General features: G+C 35.5%; 1 protein-coding gene across 18 annotated transcripts in view; it reads right to left on the reverse strand.

Moving 5' to 3' along the window:
- Nrg4 (neuregulin 4) overlaps positions 1-25035 on the reverse strand; it is a 175325-nt gene that overhangs the window by 69233 nt on the left and 81057 nt on the right. For all 18 annotated transcript variants that reach the window (XR_007106983.1, XR_007106982.1, XR_007106987.1 and 15 more), the window contains exons 4-5: positions 23705-23770; positions 21549-21642 (exon numbers count right to left, since the gene is read on the reverse strand). Coding sequence is in view for 12 of the 18 variants with exons in the window: in XM_047538881.1 (XP_047394837.1) it covers positions 21549-21642; positions 23705-23714 (104 nt within the window). In the remaining 6 variants the exon portion in view is untranslated. The remainder of the gene's footprint in view (positions 1-21548; positions 21643-23704; positions 23771-25035) is intronic.

The raw sequence follows: 25035 nt of genomic DNA on the forward strand, positions 1-25035 counted from the left end.
GTGCAGATCCAACAAGAGGAGAAGCTTAATTATGGCAAGTCTTTCGGGTGGGGATCTCACGGTCTGCTTCATCGGGCTGAATTAAAAATACCTATCTATATGTTGTTTACAAGAGATATACTTCAAATATAAAGACATAGATTGGCTGAAAGAAGATAGAAAGAGATTAGCCATGTAAAACACCAGTCAAAAGCAAGCTTATAGGCTATACCAACAGGTATTTATATCAAGAACCTTAATACCAAAAAACCCCAAATAAGTCATCAATAAATGGGCAAAGGAACTGAACAGGCATTTCACAGAAGAAACACGAGTGGTCAATAAATATATGAAAAAATGTTCAACATCTCTAGTGATTAGAAGTGCAAATTAAAACTACACTGAGGTGGCTGCCGCCATTTTGAGACAATAGCCAGACCCCTGGCTGGACTGACTGAGCCCTGTCTCCAGGATCCCTCGGCCTGACTGATCACTCCCTGCCTCTGGGGCCCTCACAGCGACTGACTGCTCCCTGCCACCAGGACCCCCAGACCAACTGACTACGCCCTATCACCAGGACCCCAGACCGACTGACTGCACCTGGCCTCCAGGATCCCACAACCACACCAAACACACTGGACCTCCAGGACCCCTGCCGGACCAACGGCATCCCGTCTCCAGGACCTCCAGCTGACCACGTCCACCCCTGAGCTGCAGCTCCCCATTTGCCAACACATTTCCAAGCCAGAGCAGCCATCTTGGATAATCCTGGAAGCCGTAGCTCCGATCTTTGGGTGGGGCAAATCCCATCCTGCGACTCCTGCTGGAGGCTTGAAGCTCATTGTCAGGGACCTCTCATGCATCAGGCCACTGAACACTGGGAGGTTTCATTAGTATATGACTGTTATACAGTAGATTTTCTTTTTTCTCCTTTTTAAAAAAACTGAAGTTTTTATTTCTTTACTTTTCTTGCTTTCTTTTCCTTTTGTTTACCTGTTCCCTCAGAGTCTCTTTCTCCCTTTTTTGCATGCTAACATCCAATTTCTTTTGATTACAATCTCAACCTTTATTTTCTAGAACTTCTGTATATTCTTTTCTTATCCTATTAATAGCCACATTCTACATCCCTCTGCATCCTCTTTGTCCTCCATTAGAAACTGCAGACCTTATTGCAAACTTGTTTGTTTTACTGAAGATAATATTTGAACTCATTTTGTTTATTATGACAATTTTGTTATTGTCCCAATAGGGGCTATTTGGTCTAGGATTGCATAGTGTCTGATTTGGGCACTGCTAATATTGATCTCCCCTTAAAGAAAGGGTTTTGGAAACCTATAGGGCCACTATAAGCCTATAGGGGGAAATCTGCAATACCCCAGATCTGCACTGCTAGAGAGGAAGATACATGAACATCATGAAAAACAAGGGAAGAAAATGATCCAAACAAATCTAGATTCTATATTAATAGAATCCAGTGACAGTATGTTAGAAGAAATATCAGAAAAGGACTTAAGATTATACATGATTAAGATGATTTGTGAAGCAAAGGATGGGATAAGAGAGCAAATGCAGGCAATGAATGATAATACCAATAAGCTGAAAGAGCAACTGCAGGAAGCAAAAGATCATTTCAACAAGAGATAGAGATTCTCAAAAAAAACCAAACGGAAATTCTTGAAATGAAGGAAACAATAAATCAAATAAAAAACTCAATGGAAAGCATCACCAAAAGACTAGACCACTTGGAAGACAGAACCTCAGACAATGAAGACAAAATATTTAATCTTGAAAATGAAGTTGCCCAAACAGAGAAGATGGTAAGAAATCATGAACAGAATCTCCAAGAACTATGGGACATCATGAAAAGACCAAATTTAAGAATTATTGGAAAAAAAAAAAAAAAAAAAGAATTATTGGGATTGAAGAAGGCACAGAGATACAAACCAAAGGAATGAACAACCTATTCAATGAAATAATATCAGAAAATTTCCCAAACCTGAAGAATGAAATGGAAAATCAAATACAAGAGGCTTACAGAACACCAAATGCACAGAATCACAACAGATCCACACCAAGCCACATTATAATGAAAATGCCTAACATTCAAAATAAAGATAGGATTTTGAAGGCTGTGAGAGAAAAGTATCAGATTACACATAGGGGGAGACCAATACGGATAGCAGCTGACTTCTCAACCCAGACTCTAAAAGCTAGAAGGGCCTGGACCAACATATTTCAAGCTCTGAAAGAACATGGTTGCCAACCAAGAATCCTATACCCAGCAAAATTAACCTTCAGATTTGAAGATGAAATAAAATCCTTCCATGATAAACAAAAGTTAAAAGAATTTACAAACAGAAAGCCTGCACTACAGAATGTTCTCAACAAGATATTCCATGAGGAGGAAATGAAAAACAACAATGGAGGTCAGCAAAGGGAGGAACTACCTTAGAGAAAAACCACTCAAAGGAGAAACCACGTCAACTTAAAAACCAAAAATAAGCCAAATGACTGGGAATATAAATCATTTCTCAATAATAACCCTGAATGTTAATGGCCTAAACTCATCAATCAAAAGACACAGACTGGCAGAATGGATTCAAAAGAAAGACCCAACAATATGCTGCCTGCAAGAGACTCATCTCATAGAAAAAGACATCCACAGACTAAAGGTGAAAGGATGGGAAAAAACCTACCACGCACATGGACTCAGTAAAAAAGCGGGGGTTTCCATCCTTATATCAGATAAAGTGGACTTCAAGCCAAAGTTAGTCAGAAGGGATAAAGAAGGACATTTCATACTGCTTAAGGGAACCATAAATCAGGAAGACATAACGATAGTAAATATTTATGCCCCAAACCATGGTGCATCCCTGTACATCAAACAAATCCTTCTCAATTTCAAGAATCACGTAGACCACAACACAATAATTCTGGGCGAATTTAACGCACCACTGTCACCACTAGATGACAAATAAGATCTTCCAAATAAAATCCAACCAAAGAAACCATAGAACTCAATAACACAATCAATAACATAGACTTAATAGACATATATAGAATATTCCATCCATCAACGAGTGGATACACTTTCTTCTTAGCAGCACATGGAACCTTCTCGAAAACAGACCATGTGTTATGCCACAAAGCAGCCCTTTGGAAATGCAAAAAAATAGAGATACTGCCTTGTTTTCTATCAGATCATAATGGACTGAGAGTAGAAATCAATGACAAAATAAAAAAGGGAAATTACTCCAACACTTGGAGACTAAATAATATGCTATTGAATGAAACATGGATAACAAAAAACACCAGGGAAGAAATTAAAAAATTTTTAGAGGTCAATGAGAATGATGATACGACATATCAAAATCTCTGGGACACTATGAAAGCAGTACTAAGAGGAGAATTCATTGCATGGAGCGCATTCCAGAAAAGAATGAAAAGTCAACAACTAAATGACCTAACATTACAGCTCAAAGCCCTAGAAAAAGAAGAACAGAATAACAGCAAAAGTAGTAGAAGACAGGAAACAATTAAAATCAGAGCTGAAATTAGTGAAATTGAAACAAAAGAAACAATTCAAAAAATTGACAAAACAAAAAGCTGGTTCTTTGAGAAAGTAAACAAAATCGATAAACCCGTAGCCACACTAACGAAGAGGAGAGAGAAGACTCAAATTACTAAAATACATGATGCAAAAGGAAATATGACAGACACCACTGAGATACAGAACATAATGAGAAGCTACTTTGAAATCTGTATTCCAACAAAATAGAAACTACCGAAGACATTGACAAATTTCTAGAGACATATGCTCCTCTGTTGGGACTAATGACACGTTAACTAACTCAGGCTGACTCCTTACTTCCTGGTCAGTGAGCAAAATCAAGGCCTCAAAGGCGGTTTCAAAGGTTCATGACGATAAACTGGACCACCGTCAGGGATTGGTTAACAACAGTTCTGTGAACGTGATCAGTTCATGTTTGCCATATAGTACAATGGGACTCTCGCCTGTGTGAACCCCCCTGTCTTGCTGACCTTTAAGCCGATTGGTTCCCGCCTAGCCCCCACCCTACATAAAAGCTGTGTGACTTCCTCAATAAACGAGTTCCTGCTGTGATGGGTCTCCCTGACGTGTCTGATTGTCCTCCATCTGGAGGGCTGGGAGCAGGCGGTCTGTCGGCCCTACCTATCCCGGTCTGACCTTGTTGGGGAGTGTCCCCTGCCCTTGTCACTGGTCCAAAAGAGCAAGGGGGCTTAAGACCCCGACACTCCTCCCAAACTGAACCAGGAGGACATACATGATTTGAACAGATCAATATCAAGCAATGAAATAGAAGAAGTCATTAAAATCTACCATCCAAGAAAAGCCCAGGACCAGACGGATTCTCAGCCGAGTTCTACAAGACCTTCAAAGAAGAACTCATTCCAATACTTCTCAAAGTATTCCAGGAAAGAGAAAAGGAGGGTACCCTACCAAACTCATTCTATGAAGCTAGTATCACCTTCATACCCAAACCAGGCAAAGACACATCAAGGAAAGAAAATTTTAGACCAATATCCTTGATGAATATAGATGCAAAGATCCTTAACAAAATATTGGCAAACCGTATCCAAAAACATATTAAGAAATCTGTGCACCACGATCAAGTGGGGTTCATCCCTGGAATGCAAGGATGGTTCAACATTCGTAAATCAATAAACGTAATCCATCATGTCAATAGACTTAAGGATAAGAATTATATGGTTATTTCAATTGATGCAGAAAAAGCGTTTGACAAAATACAACACCCCTTCATGCTGAAAACACTAGAAAAAATAGGGATAGTAGGAACATACCTGAACATTGTAAAGGCTATTTATGCTAAGCCCATGGCCAACATCATTCTTAATGGAGAAAAACTGAAACCATTCCCTTAAAAATGGGAACGAGACAGGGATGTCCTCTTTCACCACTTCTATTCAACGATGTCCTGGAAACTCTAGCCAGAGCAATTAGGCAGATTAAAGACATTAAAGGGATACGAATAGGAAAAGAGGAACTTAAGCTGTCACTATTTGAGGATGACAAGATTCTATATTTAGAGGATCCAAAAACCTCCTCCAGAAAACTTCTAGACCTCATCAATGAATTCAGCAAAATAGCAGGCTATAAAATCAACACGCATAAATCTAAAGCATTTTTATACGCAAGTGACGAAACAGCTGAAAGGGAAATGAGGAAAACAACTCCATTTGCAATAGCCTCAAAAAAAAAAAAAAGAAAAAAAAGAAAATACTTGGGAATCAATCAAACCAAAGAGGTAAAAGATCTCTACAATGAAAACTACAAAACAATGAAGAAAGAATTTAAGGAAGACCTTAGAAGATGAAAAGATCTCCCATGTTCTTGGATAGGCAGAATTAATATTGTCAAAATGGCCATACTACCAAAAGTGCTTTACAGATTCAATGCAATTCCAATTAAAATCCCAATGATGTACCTTACAGAAATAGAGCAAGCAATCATAAAATTCATCTGGAAGAATAAGAAACCCAGAATAGCTAAAGCAATCCTTAGCAGGAAGAATGAAACAGGGGGTATCGCAATACTAGAACTTCAACTATACTACAAAGCAATAGTAACAAAGACAGCATGGTATTGGCACCAAAATAGACAGGTAGATCAATGGTACAGAATAGAGGACACGGACACAAAACCAAATAAATACAATTTTCTCATACTAGACAAAGGTGCCAAAAATATGCAATGGAGAAAAGATAGCCTCTTCAACAAATGGTGCTGGGAAAACTGGAAATCCATATGCAGCAGAATGAAACTAAACCCCTATCTCTCACCTTGCACAAAATTCAACTCACAATGGATCAAGGACCTTGAAATCAGACCAGAGACCCTGCATCTTATAAAAGAAAAAGTAGGTACAAATCTTCAACATGTTGGCTTAGGATCAGACTTCCTTAACAGGACTCCCATAGCACAAGAAATAAAAGCAAGAATCAATAACTGGGATAGAGTCAAACTAAATAGCTTTCTCTCAGCAAAGGAAACTATGAGCAATGTGAAGAGAGAGCCTACAGAGTGGGAGAATATCTTTGCCACTCATACTTCAGATAGAGCACTAATTTCCAGAATATATAAAGAACTCAAAAAACTCTACACCAAGAATACAAATAACCCAATCAACAAATGGGCTAAGGATATGAACAGACACTTCACAGAAGAAGATCTACAAGCAACCAACAAACATATGAAAAAATGTTCACCATCTTTAGTAATAAGAGAAATGCAAATCAAAACTACCCTAAGATTCCATCTCACCCCAATTAGAATGGCAATTATCAAGAATACAAGCAACAATAGGTGTTGGAGAGGATGTGGGGAAAAAGGTACACTCATACATTGCTGGTGGGGCTGCAAATTAGTGCAGCCACTCTGGAAAGCAGTGTGCAGATTCCTTAGAAAACTTGGAATGGACCTACCATTTGACCCAGCTATCCCACTCCTCGGCCTATACCCAAAGGAGTTAAAATCAGCATACTACAGAGATACAGCCACATCAATGTTCATAGCTGCTCAATTCACAATAGCCAGAATGTGGAACCAACCTAGATGCCCCTCAATTGATGAATGGATAAAGAAACTGTGGTATATATATACAATGGAATATTACTCAGCTATAAAGAATAATACAATTATGGCATTTGCAGGCAAAAGGATGAAATTGGAGAATATCATGTTAAGTGAGATAAGCCAATCTCAAAAATCCAAAAGACAAATGATCTCACTGATAAGTGGATGATGACACGTAATGGGGGGTGGGAGGGGGGCAAGAATGGAGGAAGGAGAGACTGTATAGAGGGAAAAGAGAGGTGGGAGGGGTGGGGGGAAGGAAAAAAATAACGAAATGAATCCAACATCATTCTCTATGTAAATGTATGAATATGCAAATGGTATGCTGTTACTCCATGTACAAACAGAAACAACATGTATCCCATTTGTTTACAATAAAAATAAATTAAAAAAAAAGATCCAAATGACCACACTAATGTACACTCCAACTAGCCAAGTATGACTGTCCTTGTTCCTCATATCTTTGACTACATAGGAGAGTATAAGATTATTAAATGTTTGCCAAACTAAAAAAAAAAAAAAAAAAAAAACTACACTGAGATTTCAAGTAACATCAAATACTGGCAAGGATGTGGGCAAAGGGTACATTCATACATTGCTGGTGGGACTACAAATGGGTTCCACCACTCTGGAAAGCAGTATGGAGATTTCTCAGAAAACTAGGAATGGAACCACCATTTGACTCAGTTATTCCACTCAGTGGTATATATTCAAAGGAGTTAAAATCAGCATACTACAGTGACACAGCCACATGGATATTTAGAGTAGTTCAATTCACAATAGCTAAACTATGGAACCAACCTAGGTGCCCTTTTTTTTTCAGAATTTATTTTTATTGTAAACAAATGGGATACATCTTGTTTCTCTGTTTGTACATGAAGTAGAGGCATACCACTTGTGTAATCATACATTTACCTAGGGTAATAGTTTTTGATTCATTCTGCTATTTTTTTCTTCCCCCCCACCCCTCCCACCCCTCTTATCCTTCTATACAGTCCCTCCTTCCTCCATTCTTGCCCCCCCACCCCCCATTATGTGTCATCAACCGCTTATCAGCGACCTAAGTGACCTTTAACAGATGAATGGATAAATAAAATGTAGTACATGTACACAACAGAATATTACTCAGTCATAAAAAAGAATGACTTTATGATATTTGTCAGTATATGGCTGGACCCGGAGACTATCATGCTAAGTGAAATAAGCCAATACCCAAAAACCAAAGGTCGAATGTTCTCTCTGATATGTAGATGCTAACACACAACAAGGGGAGGAGGGCAAGAACAGAAGTTCATTGGATTAGACAAAGGAGAATGAAGAGAAGGGAGGGGAGACAGGAATAGGAAAGGCAGTAGAATGAATCAGACAGAACTTTTCATGTACATATATGAATACACCACAATGAATGTCCGCATCATGTATAACCACAAGACTGGGATCTCAATTAGAATAAGACATACTCTATGTATAAATATGTCAAAATATACTCTACTGTCATGTATTTCTAAAAAGAACAAACGAACAAAAGAAAAAAATAAGAGTCAGACCTTAGGGCAAAATATATACAGTATCAGCAGGGGATATGTTCCTAGACCCCAGAGAATGTCTGAAACCGAAGATATATACCAAACCCTATATATTCTATATTTTTCTATACAAATATTCCCATGAGAAAGCTTAATTTATAAATTAGATACAGTGAAAGACTAAAATAACTAAGAATGAAACCAAATAAATATAATCATAAACTCTAATAGAAATTTTATGAAGGTGGTATATGTCTTTCAAATTTCCTTGTTGCATTTTAAACTTTTACTTAAAGGAAACACTTAACAGCTTCTCTCTGGCAATATATGAGTTGCCACCATCACTACTTTTGTGCTTGGGGGCCATTAATAAATAATGAACCTGAACACAAGCACTGAAATACCACGACAGTCCACTGGACAACTGAGAGGCTAATAAGTGACTAACAGGTAGGTAGTGCATAAAGCATGGATACACTGTACAAACATTCTGAGTGGGATAGAGAAGGGTGGTGCAAGATTTCATCACGCTGCTCAGAACAGTGTGCAGTTTAAAACTTACAGATTATTTCTGGAATTTTTCATTTTAATATTTTTTTTGGACTGTGGTTGACCACAGGTAAGTGAAACTGTAAATAAGGTTGGACCACTGTACTAAAGATAAAGAGGGACATTTCACAATGACAAAAAGTCAATTAGACATGAGTTGATAAATCTAAACTTAGGTACATGTAAAAACATAGTTCCAAGATATATAAAGCAAAAAATTGAGAGAAGTACAAGGAAAAAAAGACAATGCACAACCATACCTGAAGATGTTAACAAACACGTCTTAGTGAATAATATAATAATCAGACAAAACGTCATAGACTATTTGAATAGCACAATTTACCAATATGATTTTATTAACATTTACAGAACACTATTCCAATCAATTGGTCTTTTTTTTCACATGCCCTTGGGACAGTAATCATTAAAATATATTAGAACAAAGGCCATAAAGGAAGTTTCAATAAATTTCAAAGGAACAAAATTGAACAGAATATATCCTCTGACTATAAAAGAATTAAATTTAAAACCAATGACAAAAATATAACCAGAAAGTCCATATGTTTGAAAACTGAACATATACTTTCACAGAATTAACAGATCAAAGAAGTTCCAAAAGATAAAAACATTTGAATTAAGTAAACTGAAATATAACACACCCAAATTGTGAGCTGTAACTAAATCAGTACTCAGAGAGAATTTTATAGCTTGAAAACCTTATATTAAAATAGCTAAAAGGCTGAAAATCAATGAGGTTTAAGCAGCCAAAGAGTAAAAACTAAATCAAGCCCAAAGAATGTGGAAGAAAGGAAATAAGAGGAGAGCCAAAGAAATAGGCCAACTTTACTGGTGATCACATTCCTCATAATATTTCTGAGCTGAGGGACTAATCTTTCTTTTATTTTATAGACAAAACAACTGTGACTCAGAGTGGTAAAGCAACTATCTTACCTCACACAGATTTTATGGGCAAAGTCAGACTCATATGGCTTTAAATACAACCCCATTTTTTTGTTTGTTTGTTTTGGGGGGGTTCTTTTTAGCTATATATGACAATTGAATTCTTTTTTACATAATTATAAAAGCATAGAATATAATAATTTGTTCTAATTCATTCCCCAGTATTTCCCCTTCCTGCCATCCCCTGTTCCCTTCTCTCTACCCTACTTATCTTTCTACTATTTACTTCTAGTTTTTTTTTTTCAATTATTATCTTGTAGATGTACACAATGGTATGATTCACTGTGGTATATTCATATATGTACACAGGAATGTTAAGTCACAATCATTCCATCTATCCCATCTGTCCTCCCTTGCCTTCATTCCTCTTTGTCTACTCCACTGCTTTTTCTTCTATTTTTCCCATCCCCCCACCCTTTATTTCAGATTAACTTCCATGTATCAGGGAAAAACATTGGACCTTTGAATTTTTGAGACTGGTTTATTTCACTTAGCAGGATAGTATCCAGTTCCATCTATTTACTGACAAATGCCATGAAATGATTCTTCTTTATGGCTGAGTAATATTCCATTGTGCATATATACCATATTTTCTTTATACATTCATCTGGCTTCGTAGCTTGGCTATTGTGAATTGTGCTGCTATAAACATTGATGTGGCTGCATCACAGTCATTGATGTGCAGTATGTTGATTTTATTTTATTTATTTATTTTTTTAAAAAACATTTTTTAGGTGTTGACAGACCTTTATTTTATTCATTTATTTATATGTGGTGCTGAGAATCGAACCCAGTGCCTCACACATGCTAGGTAAGATCTCTACCACTGAGCCACAACCCCAGTCCCAGTATGTTGATTTTAAACCCTTTGGATATATACCAAAAAGTGGGATAGTTGGGTCATATGATGACAAAAATAACCCTGTGTTCTTAAACAAAACCTCACACTATCTACCAAAGAAACATGTAACCAGAGTAATAAAATCATTCATAACTTACTCCAGGTCCAGAAAGTAAGCCTGGTAAAGTAATTTAAAAGGGAAAAATTCCATTTATACAGAGAGGTTCACTTATTCTACAAATATCTGGTCATTGCTCATTATGTGCCAGGAAACACAGTTAAGCAACTTATAACTTACAACTGCAGGAATTAAAATTATTAATGTAAAGAATGTAATATAATGTAAAAAAGTATCTGTGAGGTAATGTTACATAAAAAAGCTGACCACAATGTATATTCCAAATAAAAAGTTGGATATGAAAATTCTAGGAACATGGCAGAACAAGAAGCCCTAGGAATCTCACCTAGAAAAAAACACACTTGCAGAATGTGTCTGATATAATGCTTTTGGAACTCGGGTAGTCTTTAGAAGGCCTGCAATTTCCAGGGAAAGGTATGGACGGTAACTCCTGGTTAATTTTGGTCGATTTCAGCTCTGAGCATAATAGCAGCTATTCACCCTCACTCTGAGCCTTTGAGCTGTGCACAAAGTTTTAGAACAGCTCACACAATGGCTTGCAGGAGTCAGGATGGGCAAAAAGGACCTTGCCCACCAAATATCAGTTGTGTGTGTCCTGGTCACTAGTTGCTGCTTCTGGCATAGAGGGACCAACAGACAGGAGCACCACTTCCTTCACCGCTGCAGGTACTTTCCCCTCAGGCTGATGTGATGTCCAGGGAAATTAAAGGGCCAGGACATCACCCTTCTCATTTCCCCCTTTTCCATCTCCTAGAAGCCAGTTATTAAAGACTAAAACATTTTTTAAAACCAGTACATACGGGGAAAATTAGAATGTGACTGTGTTGATTCTGATCCTTCATTAAGAGGATCAGAAAGGACCTGCAAAGATCTTAAGATTACATTTTGGGCTGATCATCAGCACAAAGACAGCCTATGACAATAAATTCATGCATAAAAAACAATAACAAAACCTGTAAATCCTTGAGAAGGAAGAGAATCTGATTTTCAGATTTATCACATTATTAGACTTAAGTGCCATTTTCACATACACGCACAAATCACAGGGCATATAAAGAAATGGGAGGATACAGCAAAAAGAACAGGTAAACAAAGTATCCCTGAAAAAGACCCAGTGGCAGATGTGCTAGACAAAAACTTCCTAACAGCTGTCCTAAATGTGCTCAAAGATTAAAGGAAGATGAGGAAAATGTCAGGGAGAAAAAAATAGACAAAATGGGAATAAATATTAATAAAGTTAGAAAACTTGAAAAGAAACCAGAAAGAAATTCTGGAGCTCTATACTATAATAACTGAAATGAAAAATTGCCAAGAAGCATTCAAAAGCAAATTGACCATGTAGAAGAATCAATCAACTTAAAGAAAGGAAAATCACTGAGTCTGAGTTATAGTATTAGTACATATCCTATTAATAGCAAAATGTTTGAGGTAGGGTACTTTATAAAGAAAAGAGGTCCATTTAGGTCACAGTTTTGGAAGGTGAACATCCAAACACATGGCACTGAATCTTGTGAGGGCCTCCCTGACTGCACCGTATCATAACAGATGGCATAATAACAAGAGCATGTGCAGGAGTGAGAAATTACCTAGTGAAACAGGAGGTCAGAACACACTGTGGTCCCAGAAGAACTACATTAATCCCTTCTGAGGAAACACCCCCAATGACCTAAGGACTAACAACAGGCCCCACCTCTTAAAGATTCCATCATCTCTTAACATCCAAGAAGCTCAATGAACTCCAAGTAATATGAACTCAAAGAGAATCACACATTATAATCAAACTTTCAGAAGACAAAGAGAAAATTCTGAAAGCAACAAGAGAGAAGTGACTCCTCCCAGGAGGAAACACTAAAAGAGTTTACCGGCAGATTTCTCATTAAAAACTATGGAGATTCAATGGTAGTAGGGCAATATATTCAAAGGGCTCAAGGAAAAAAGTTGCAAACGAAGAATCGTATATCTAACAAACTGCCCTTCAAAACAGAAAAATTAAGGGGGCTGAGGATGTAGCTCAGTGATACAGTGATTTTCTAACCTGTGAAGTCCCTGGATTTGATCCCCCTGCATACCACCTCCATACACACACTTTTTACAGAAATTAAGACCATTTCAGATAAATAAAAGCTGAGGGAGTACATGATCACTAGACCAGTCCTACAATAAATGCTCAAGGAAGTACTGCAGACCTGCAGAATGAAATGAAAGGGTACTAGACAGTAATTAAAATCCACGTGAAGAAACAAAAACCTCCATAAAGGTAAATACATGGGTAATTTTAAAAGCTAGTGTGACTCAGTGGCATATGCCTATAATTTTAGTTACTCAGGAGACTGAGGCAAGAGGATCCATGAGTTTGAGGCCAGCCTGGGCAATCCAAGACCTGTCTCAAAATAAAAAATGAAACCGGGTCCAGGGATGTTGTCAGTGGTATAGGGCTCCTGGGTTCAATCCCCAGTGCTACAAAACAAAAACAAAAAGGCTAATATGATTCTAACAATGGTTTACAGTTCCACATTGTGTTTTCTATATAATTTAAGACACTACTGTATTTAGAAGAATGTTTAGTTTAAGTTTAGGGGTACACAATATATAAAAACATAATTTTGTGTCATTGGTAACTGAAAGGAGTGGGGATGGAGCTATTAAGGAGCAGAGTCTTTGTGTGTTATTGAAATTATGCTGGTATAAATTTAATTGAAGCTGGTATAAGAGTGTTATAACTTTAAGAAGTTAACCATAATCCTCATGGTAACCACACAAAAAATAGTCTACAGAATATATACAAAAGAAAACAAGAAAGGAATTTAAACATTTAGCTATTAAAAAACGCAAATGAAGACAACTACAGGAAATGAGGGACTCTCAACTAGAAAGAAACCACTGTAACATAATAAAAACCAAATATGAAACTCCACAGTGAACATCACATGCAATGGTGAAAGGCTAAAAGCTTTCCTTCGTGATCAGAAACAAGACAAGTGTGCTCACTCTTACTACTAGAAGTAGTAATTCAACAAGAAATAGAATTCCACATAGTACTAGAAGGTCTAATTTGAGCAATTAGGTAAGAAACATAAAAGGCATCCAAGTTGGAAAGAAAGAAGTAAAATTGTCTCTATTCACAGATGATATGACCTTATATGTAGAAAACCCTAAAAATTCCACAAAAAAGATTGTTAGAGCTAATAAATGAACTTATTACTATAAAACATTACTGAAAGAATTTAAGGATGACATAAGTAAATGGAAACACATCCATGTTCATGGATTGGAAAACAATTATTGTTAAGGTATCAATACAGTACATCAGTCACTGTAATACCTAATAACCCATTTACTGAATTTTTATTCCCATTCCAACAATTTTGAGCACCATGCCTATGGAGTTCAGAGATACGTACTCCAGAGGAGAATGATTCCATTAGGGAATACAGCAACAGTCTATTGAAATAAAAGATACGATTTTGATTTGGTCATTCGGGCTCTTCATACTACTGAACTGAAGGGAAAAAGAAGGGGTTGTTCTATTGGTTTGAATGCTGAGCCCAGCTTACAAGAGGAAATATGGTTACTCTTTTATAATTGGGGAAGAAAGACTATACCAAGATCCCAGGGAATTCTCTGAAGTGCCTCTTAATACTAACAATTTGTCTATTACCAGTCATACAAGTTAAAGGCAAACTACAGCAACCCCAAAGAGGCAGGAGTATTGAGGACTCAGAAGACCTGGGAAAGAAGATTTGGGTCACTCTATCAGTCAGAAACCTACAGAGGCTAAAGCTGAAGACAAATGAAATATGGAATGAGGAACAAGAAAGCCATCAATGTCATCTATGGTCTCATGAGCAATTATTACAAAAATGACTGCAATACATATTTTCTCTGCTTGTTATGTTCACATGTGTATCTGCATATATCAACCATTTTCTTTTTCTTCTCCTTGCCATAATTGGAGGTTAACCTCAGCAACTAATCTTCATTTGACATTATATTCAGTGCACCCATTCTAAAATTCATATAGAATTTCAAGGTATCTAAATAGCCAAAACATTCTTGAAAGAGAAAATTGGAAGACTTGCATTTCTTCATAATTCATAAATTATAAAGAAACAGTATTAAAACACTTGCAATACTGGCATGAGAGCAAACCCACATAGAACAGTGGAACAGAATAGAGTCCAGAAATAAACCCTCACATACATGGTCAAGTGGCCAAGATCATTCAGTGAGGAAAGGACAGTTTTTCAAAAAATGGTACTGGGAAAACTGGAAAGTCACATTTAAAAGATCTTACTTTATATCACTAAAAAGAAACTCAAAAGAGAGCAAAGACCTAAACATAAGAAATAAGACTCTGAGAAAAAAACATAACAGAAAAGGTTTATAATAAAGGATTTGGCAGTGATTTCTTAGATATAAGAAAAAACAGCAAGCGGAACTTTATAAAATTAATACATTTTGTATATCATTGGTCTATGTCAACCCCTATTCCAGTATCACACTGGTGTGACAGGAGCACAAAGGAATGAGCTGCTAAATCTGCTTAAGACAAATCAGACATCACAGAAGAGGGAATTAGCTTACTTCATGGACAAAGGTGGACAGGCATTTCAGGCAGGGGGACAAGCATCTAACAAAGCCTGCTGTCAGGCTTAGCATGTGTGAGAAACTGCACAGTTCAGGATGTTAGGACTCAAGATATGTATGAAGCAGTTACTGGAGAGAATGCCAGATAGAATACACAGATATGAGGAAGAGCCTTGAATGCCAGGCTAAGAAATTCATAATAATAATGTGGGACATAGGAACCCCTTAAAAGATTCAGTGAATAGAGAAGGAAGTCAGATCTACTCTTTAGAAGATCACTATAGCAGTATTGCATATGAGATTAAGATAGAAGAAAGAAGGGTACCAAAAACTACTTTAGCAGGGCAGTGATACTATGAAGGGGCAAAGAGAATAGAAGAATAAGAATAAATTCCAGAGATAATCCAGGCAAGACTTGGCAACTAATGAAATGTGACCGTATCAGTCAGCCTTCTATCGCTATGACAAAAACCCGAGAACAATTTAAAGGAGGAAAGGTTTATTTTGGTTCATGGTGTCAGAGGTTTCAGTCCATGGTTGGCTGGCTCCAGTGTTTCTGGGCCTGTTGTGAGGCAGAAACCTCATGGTAGAAGAGTGTGGAGGAGAACTGCTCACTTCATGGCAGCCAATAAAGCAGGGAGAGAGGAATTTGGGGAATTTGCCCCAAGGACTCACTCCCTTCAACTAGGTCCCACCACCTCCCAATAGCCCATTCAGTTATGAATCCCTCAGTGGATTAATCTTATTATTAATCTAATTATTAATTAATATTATTAATCCCTCAGTGGATTAATCTTATTATCACTAATAAGATTAGAGTCTTCACAACCCAAGCACTTCCCTATCTCTGAACATTGCTGCATTGGGGACCAAGCCTTCAACACAACAAGGGTGGATATTCAAGATCCAAACCTTAACAGTTTGGATCCCTCCCCATCACACATAAACCTAAAAAAAATTTCATAAACAATACTTACACTTACTGTGCATTACTTAATATTTTCTCTTCTATTAAAAAATAAATATAATTGATTTCAACATGTTAACAAAAATAAAGATAGTGGAATGTAGGATAGAAAAATAAAGAAAAATTAATCAACAGAAGACAAAAAAAGAAAGAAATTCAAAAAGAATGATCATGGAAATCATAAAACAAGATGATAAAAACTGATTTTAAAATTTGGTAATAACTGCAATAATTTAACTGATTTAAAGAAAAATTTTTAAAGATCACACTCTATTTATGTATGATCTATCAAAATGTATAAATGCATTCTATCATGTACAACAAATTAGAATAAAAAAAAATTTTAAAGTAATTTTTAAACTGAATTTTTGAAAATGCATTTTGTAGACACAACAGAAAGTTGAAGAAAAAAAAACTATACTAGTCAAATACTAAACAAATCAAAGTTGGCTTGGTCAGGTATGGTGATGTATGCCTGTAATCCCAGTGACTCAGGAGGCTGAGGCAAGAGGATTACAAGTTCGAAGCCAGCCTCAGTAACTTAGCAAGGACTTAAGCAACTTAGTGAGACTCTGTCTCAAAATAAAAAATAAAAGGGCTGGGGATGTGGCTCAATGCTTTAAGCACCACTGGGGTCAATCCCTGGTAACAACAACAACAACAACAACACAAAGTGGTTTGGCTACATTAATGTCAATAAAATAGATTTAAAAACAAAAAGCACTATGGGGAAAAGAAGATCATTATGTAGTGGAAAATTTTGCTAGAAAATAAAACAAAGGAAAATTTTATCAGAAGATATAACCATTCTAAATTTATATGGGTTCAATAACACTGCTTCAAAACATGTTAATCAAAAATTAACAGAAATTATGTTGAGAATGAAAAATCACAGCAAGAAATTTTGACATACCTCTTCAGTAATTGACAAATCTAACAAATAAATAAATAGTAAGAATATAAAGAATTTGAATAGTACATTATAAGAAGCTTGACCTGATACACAAAAATAACCCTGGATTCATCATTAAAGAATCCACATTCACCAGGCAGAGGCACACACCTGTAATCCTAGCATCTTGGGAATTGAGGCAGGACATTGTGAGTTCAAAGTCAGTCTCAGCAACTTAGTGAGGCATTCAGCGAGGCACTTAACAAACCGGCAAGACCCTGTCTCTAAAAAAATATTAAAAAGGATTGGGGATGAGGTTCAATGGTACACATAGACCATTTAATGAGCTAAGTGAAATTAGATAAGAAAACCAGAATATGGTTCAAAGAAAGTACAATGAAGAATAAAATGAAGAGGAAAGAAAATTACCCTCTGTGTTGAGATTAAACCAAATTTGTAAAACATACTTGTGCATTGCCATTGTAGCATTTCTAATTTTATGAATTCACTTACTCATTTCACTCAAGAAAATACACTAACCACGACTCAGAGATGAAATTATTTCTAAAAGTTCACTATCTATTCAGTCAACAATTACTTACAGTCAATTTGTTGCTGACTGGGTAAGGCACTATTCTAGGTGGTGGGATGCAGTGAGGAGTGTTTATATTCTAATAAGAATGCCTTGCCCATGTATACAAATGATACAAAATAACAAATAATAAATTTCTCTTATTTTTGTGGCAGTTCAGAGGAGCAACAGGTTAATTCTGAATTGTGATGGGGTGATGAATTAGGGAGGAGGTAGCCTTGAAAAATAAGGATTTGAATATGCATAGAATGGGCAGGAGAACAAATTCAAGGTAACGTATATCTAACAAAAATAGTAAATGATTCTGAATAGAACACAGACCAAGGAAGAGAAGGTCAAAGGGCAGTTTGGAGCCAAATTGTTAAAGGCTCTAAAAGCTAAACTAAAAGTGTAAGATTATTTTATAGGTGGTAGATGCGTAGGTGTTATTTTATAGGTGGTAGATGCGTAGGTGTGAGCACGGTCACTGAAGTTTAACTGTTGTTTTAGCAACAGTAGTGATGAGAATTAGACTCCAGAGAAATTGATCTGGGAACTATTTCTATAGACAATGCAAGGGGTTAAGAAGGTTTGAGCTAGTATAATGATAATCAGAATCAAATGGATGAGAGGGATGAACAACTTAGGTAAAACTACGATTTGACAACCAGATGAGGGAGCAATAATACAAAGATGAGTCTGTGTTTCTCAGTCACAAGAGGCTGGGATGTCACTAATAGAAATAAGGGATGCGTGAATGTATGAGTTGGCATGGAAATGAGTTTATTACCCTTAGATTTTACTACAACAGCCTATACAGCTATATTAAAAATATGGTCCTAAGATCACTGGAAAGCAATTACTTTTCTTTTTTTGGGAGACTCATCTCACTAAGTTGCTGAGGCTGGCCTCAAATTTGTAATCCCAATCAGCTGAGATTATAAGCCTATGCTACTGCACCTGGCTTCAATTACGTTTTATAAAATGTGACTTAAAATATATCTGCAATCCAACTTTCCTGGACCCTCAACCACTGTACTCCCTCATCCTCTCAGTGTACTTTTTGTCCTCCTCATGTTCTCCAAGTGCAGCCCCTCACCTCCTCCCAGGGTGCTACACAGCCCTTTGGATGTGCCAATCCACTCACCTCCTGAAGCTATGCCACATGGTAACCTAGCTTCAATCACTATCGATCAAAACCCATGGGCATGCTGTCAACCACTCCTTAATTACCACTCTTACTACCACTCTTAAAGTAAAAAATCAGGAAGAAAATAGACTCTTAAACTTGGTGTGGATTACCAGCAAAATTGCCCATTCTCTTTCATAGGTAGCTTTTTAAAATTACACTAGGAATGCATCTGTCCAAGGTACAAAGCCAGGGTGACAACCTTCCCAATTTAATGAGTCTCCAAATCCCAGTACTCCTAATGCTTTCAACTCATTCAGTGCAGACATCTTATATACCAAGCACTCTGATCACAGTGCAATTTAAATTAGATATATCCATAATAGGATAATCAAAACCCCCCAAAGGCTAATGAAATCCTAAAACAAAAATTTTAAACTTAAAATTCAACAACAAACTAGAGAATCTTTAAGGATGAAGTTAAACTAGTTTGGAAATTATTTTTAGCAATAAACACTATCTATTAGAAAGGAAGGCTAAAGATTAAAGAATCTCCCTCCCCCCCCAACCCCCACCCACTCCCCCCCAAAAAAGGGGAGTTAGGAATCACAGAACACAATTCACACATCATAAAGCTACAGTTATCAAAACTGTTTGGTGTTGGTGAAAAAACAGAAACAAATCAACAAGATAGAATAGTCCATAAATAGACTCCCTCATATTTGGTTCATTTTTTTTTTGACAAAGGTGCAAAGGCAATTCAATAGAAAAAGGACAGTCTTTTCAACCATGTAGTCACCACCAAGATCAAGACACAAAACTTGAGTATCTTTTAATTATTAAGTATATATCTTCTGGTAAGCATTTCAGTTTCATCATATGAATACCATGTGCCATATCACCTTAGAAAGGATGCAGAATGAATGTGTCAAAAGGCTAAGCACACCTTGGAAGTTGTGTCTAAAGGTCATTCCTTTCTTCTTCCTAGCCATATTACTTCCCTGCTCTGGTGTTGACTGCCTACGTGGCCCAGTATCTATCCTTCCTAAACATCTTTGATGATGGGATATCTAAGTATTAGAAGTTCCTTCTCTGCTGGGCTGGCTAAAATAGGTTGGAACTTCATTACAATAGAATACATGACTATTCCTCCCCTGCATTACCTCACCCCTCCCCCTCATTTCTTGTGCCCTATATCTATAACCTTCTGCCCTCTGAGGAAAGTTGATTTACCAGTTTATCTCCCACTTCTCATATACTTGGTCAAGAATAAAAGTCTCCTTTACTGCTCAATTGGCACTTTGTCTTACTACTGGGTTCCACAATTCTGAGAGGGAAAAAGGATTGAGTTTTGGGGGTCAAAGACTATATGACTGGTAGCAAGTCACTTAATTTCTCATTTTCCACTTACTTTTCTATTTCATAAGGTTCCCCTGCCTCCTTCCTCTAAGGTTGTTGAGAATAAAATGTTAATATATAAATAAAGAACAGGGTCAGCAACAAAATTTGGGGGGGAGGCAATGAAGATGTTCTATATCTTGATGTGGAGGTTGTGGTGGTTTCATGGGTGTAACATTTGCTAAGATTCAATGTGTGCTTTAAACAAGTAGTTTATCATACATAAATTATATTTTGGTAAGACAGATTTTTAAAAAGCATACTGTTGGAACTGGGGTTGTGGCTCAGTGGTAGAGCACTTGCCTAGCATGTGTGAGGCACTGAGTTCGAGTCTCAACACCACATATAAATAGATGAATAAAATAAAGGTCTATAAACATCTAAAAAAATTTAAAAACAAAACAAAACAAAAACATACTGTTGAGGAACATGGTGGATGTTTGAGTAATTATTGTTCTGTTCCTCCTCCCCAGGCACTATTCCCAAGGTGAATATTATTCCCAATGTGAAAACGCCTAAAACCTTTGAGATAAATATGACATTACTTATCTGTCTCTTCTTCTCTAACCAGATCCCATTATCTTTAACTTTTCCCATAAATGTTACTTTTCTATCCTTTTATTCAATAAGATCTTAAATCTTAAATTTATATTTTATACCTCTCATTTCAGTTAAAGAGCAAACAAGTAATTCACACAAGTTACAAAGTATCCTGAGGTTGTTGGGTGGTTACTCCACAAAGTCTGTGGGTCTCAGTAGTAGTCCTTCGTTCCCAACTCATGAACTAAAGGAGGTTTATATGCCCTTAAATGCTAGTCAATGAAACTCAAAGAAGTACTAGACAAGTACTATACTATACAAGTACTATTTTGAATCCTTTTACTGATTTTTTTGCTGAATCTATACTCCCAAAATAAATATATTATTTTAAAATAATAGTGACTAAGACATCCTCCTTTCTTACTTGGTAGCAACATTAGAAAAACTTAACTTCTCACTTTCTTTTTAAATACACCAAGTATAGTTTTTGGTGCCAGTCATCTTGAACTTAGGTACTCTAAATTCAAAATAATGTGTCTCATGTTGAGTGTTTTACTTAGTAAATTCTCTAGTTGTTTTGCTATTAATATTAAACATAAACTTCCTTCCCTAAATTGCTAAAACTCAGAGTTCCCTAAAATGAATTATTTTTAAGAATCTGTCTAGGCTAGACACTACCAATGTCAATTTTAAAAATAATGAAAACATGAAGAATATTTCCCATATTTTCTTATATTTATATATGTATTTCTTACACTTTTTGTTTACTTTTTATCACTTCTCAAAGAAGTTAGTAAGAAACAAAATTACCCTCTCCCACAGTCCATTTCACTCACCTACAAAATGGGCTGGGAATAGTAGGTATCACATAACAAATCCCCCCATTCAGGCAAAATGACCTGTAACTGGGACCACAGGGCTCCTCGTGATCTAAAACACACATGCATGTGGAATAGAGAAAGGCATATTAAAGTACTTTTGATGCAACCAGGAAAAGGAATAACTAGTCTTAGAATGAAGCGGCAATTCTAAAAATTAGAATGAAGAGTTTTCCCTCAAAATGAAAGTCTTACTTCTTACTTCATAGCCATTTTAAAAGAAAAATCTATCACTCTGAGAGAAAAATGAATCCATCCTAAGGATATGGTTGTTAATTATAATGAATTTAGAAGCTACATAACAGAAATAAGAAATTTCTTCATTAGTTAGATTAAAAGATAGTGATCAGGATCATAGAATCAACAGATCCTTCTCATTTAGCACCAAGATTTTGTTGTATTACTTAGAACTTTCCTAAGGTGGTTGCGTTTAAATTCTTCTTTTTCCTTTTGAGGTTTCAAATATTTAAAATCTGAAATTGTGATAGGAAAAAAATTTTAGATAAGTGAAATAAATTTTGCTTCTAAATTTATCTTAAAATATTCCTCTATATGACAACCAATGATAACCATGAAAATTAATATAATCTCATAAGGTTTTGATTTGCAATGGACTTTGGGTAAAAGCTAGTAACGGAAAAGACTAAAGTTCTAAAGTAAAAATAAAAATCTAAGTTTGTGCTTAATATTTAGCCAAAACTTTTAGAATAATAAAACAAACCCCCACTCCTCTTTCTCCATGTCACTTCATTCTTTCCTTCCTCTTTCTCTTCCTTGCTTCTTTATCTTTGATCTTTCCTTCATTTTTCTTCCTCTTTTTGCCTTCCCTTTCTCATTGGTTCTTCTCTTTCCTTCCAGACTCAGCCACATACCCAGCCCCCACCCCCATCTCTTTATAAAAAATTTCCTTCCTCACTCCTGGTCACCACAGCCATTGTATAGAAAAAAATCAGAAGTAACGATAGTCAAATTTATTGGGTCATTATAATACTCTTTGAAATAAGAAAACTGCTGAAATCTTTTGGCTTCAAAAGGAGAATTATATTGCTTTTAAAATTTTACCTTGGTAGTTCCTAATTGTTTGTCTAAAAATGATCTAGAATCAACTAATGTGAAGCAGACAATCACAATTCTCCCATTTAGCATTGAATTGGCATTTAAAAATAGTTTACTAGTTTTAAAAAACTTCCTAACATTTTTTGCCACTAAGATATTGATATCTGTTAAGATATAATTACTGGGGCTGGGACTGTAGCTCAGTGGTAGAGCACCTACCTAGCATGTGTGAGGCACTGAGTTAGATCCTAAATACCTCATAAAAATAAATAAATAAAATAAAGTTATTGTGCCCATCTACAACTAAAGATACATAAAAAGATAATTGCTATGATATAGATGTCTCTATAATCATAATTTGAAAGTTTGAAATATTCCTTTTACTTTAGAATTGAGAAAAACCTATTTTAGCATATTATAACTATAAAAGTATAAAAATGTAAAGACAAACAGAACTACAAAGAAGTGAAGAAAAAAGTAAACCAGCTAAAACTAATACTTTTAGATTTCTTTCTTTTTTACACAATGCTTCTTTATAATTGAACAACTTTTAATAATACTAGACAACTTTTCAGGAATAATTTGGTTGACAAAATCCCAATTAACATTACATTAGATCAGAATCATGGAGATCATCCCATGATTTTCTAATAACTTTACCACAGCTAAAATGAATGTCCTTCTTTTTAACTAATTATAACCAGATATATCTTTACTGATATAATACCACATATTATATCAATAAAGAAAACTCATCTAACTCGAATCGCTATCTCTGAATCTGTTTTCATTCTTGTTCTGGTTTCAAACTTACTTATTATTTGGGAAGTTGATATTAGATATACAGTAAGCTAAAATTGACCAGTTGGTAAAGAACAATAAAACATAAACCCAAAATAAAAGTTCTGTGTTATATAGAAAGTATTTCAAAATTAAAATATTTCATATTTTTGGAATGATTTTAGATAATTAACAGTATAACCTTGTGTTAATGTACATTTGTTGTTCTACTGCTAAATAACACATATTGACAAAAGTAGGAACTTAGAAGAAATTACCTGTTGGCATCTTAATTTTTAAATAGCTTCATTCTTGATCAAAAGATTAGGGTTGAAAAACAGCACCTAAAATAGTTTAAAATTAATAATTTAGGAAAAAATATCTTTTGAGGGAATTATGTCAAATATTCTAATAGTGATACTCTATTTTTTTCAACTTTCTTTTATTATTATTTTAATTTAGTTTTTAATTTTTTACAGACTGCATTTTTGATTCATTGTATACAAATAGGGTACATAATTTCATTTCTATGGTTGTACACAATGTAGATTCACACCATTTGAGTAATCATACATGTACATAGAGTAATGATGTCTGTCTCATTCCACCATTTTTCATACCCCCAGTGAGACTCTTTAAATGCTGAAAGTAAGTCATTTATTTGTGAGTGACAAAATTAGTTAGGTATCTACGTTTTGAATATATCAATAAAAAAATCTGTAGAGATAAAAACCAAAGGATCAACATTCTAAAGTATAAGTACACTAAATACAAATCATTTCCTAAAATAATGTAATTTAATCTTAAAACTTTTTGTTCTGTTGCTGGCTTTTAATAAACATTTTAATGAAGTAATATACAATATGAGAATATGAAACATATATGGCAGTAATGAAACTGAATGACCTGAACTTTTTGCTTTTTCATAAAGCCTATTTATTAATAATCTAACTTTTAAGTAGAATCAACTGCCAAATTTTCAATTTATTGAAAATGGTCAAACATGGAATAGAAAAATCTCCAACAGCATTAGAATTTTTTAATTTCTTTAGAACCATTAAATCTTTAATACAAGCACTTTTGAGTTTAGCACACATTGCACATTACATTTATCAATCTACACATGCCTTTCTTTAAAAAATGTCTGGCATCTGGTAAAGCCAAGTAGCTAATGAGGCATGCTTATGTGTGAAGTTTTCTGCTATACCAGAAACAAGGAATTAAAATAATTTGAAGAGATGAAGCATTTATACTTACATAATGATTACAAGTTCTTGATTCTTTTTTATAAAAATTATTTACTTCTGACTTAAGCATAAAGATTTTTTAACAGAAATCTTAATCTACAACTTTCTATTAACACAGATGTAATTTCAAGGTCTTCTCCCAAACCCAATCACTCCCTTTCTTTTTTAGACAAGCAGAGAGAAAGAGAAGGAAGGAGAAAGAGTACACATATATATTAAATTATTTTAAATTATCATTGAGTTTCTTTTTCCAAACAAACAGGGCTTACCTCAATAAAAATTTACATTCACACAAAAAATAAATTTAGACACGCAGTGTTTCAGAATTTTTTGAATACTGCAGACTATAGCAGCTGTGACTT

The sequence above is a fragment of the Sciurus carolinensis genome, chromosome 2 (genome assembly GCF_902686445.1).
Source record: "Sciurus carolinensis chromosome 2, mSciCar1.2, whole genome shotgun sequence".
Taxonomy (NCBI): Eukaryota; Metazoa; Chordata; class Mammalia; order Rodentia; family Sciuridae; genus Sciurus; species Sciurus carolinensis.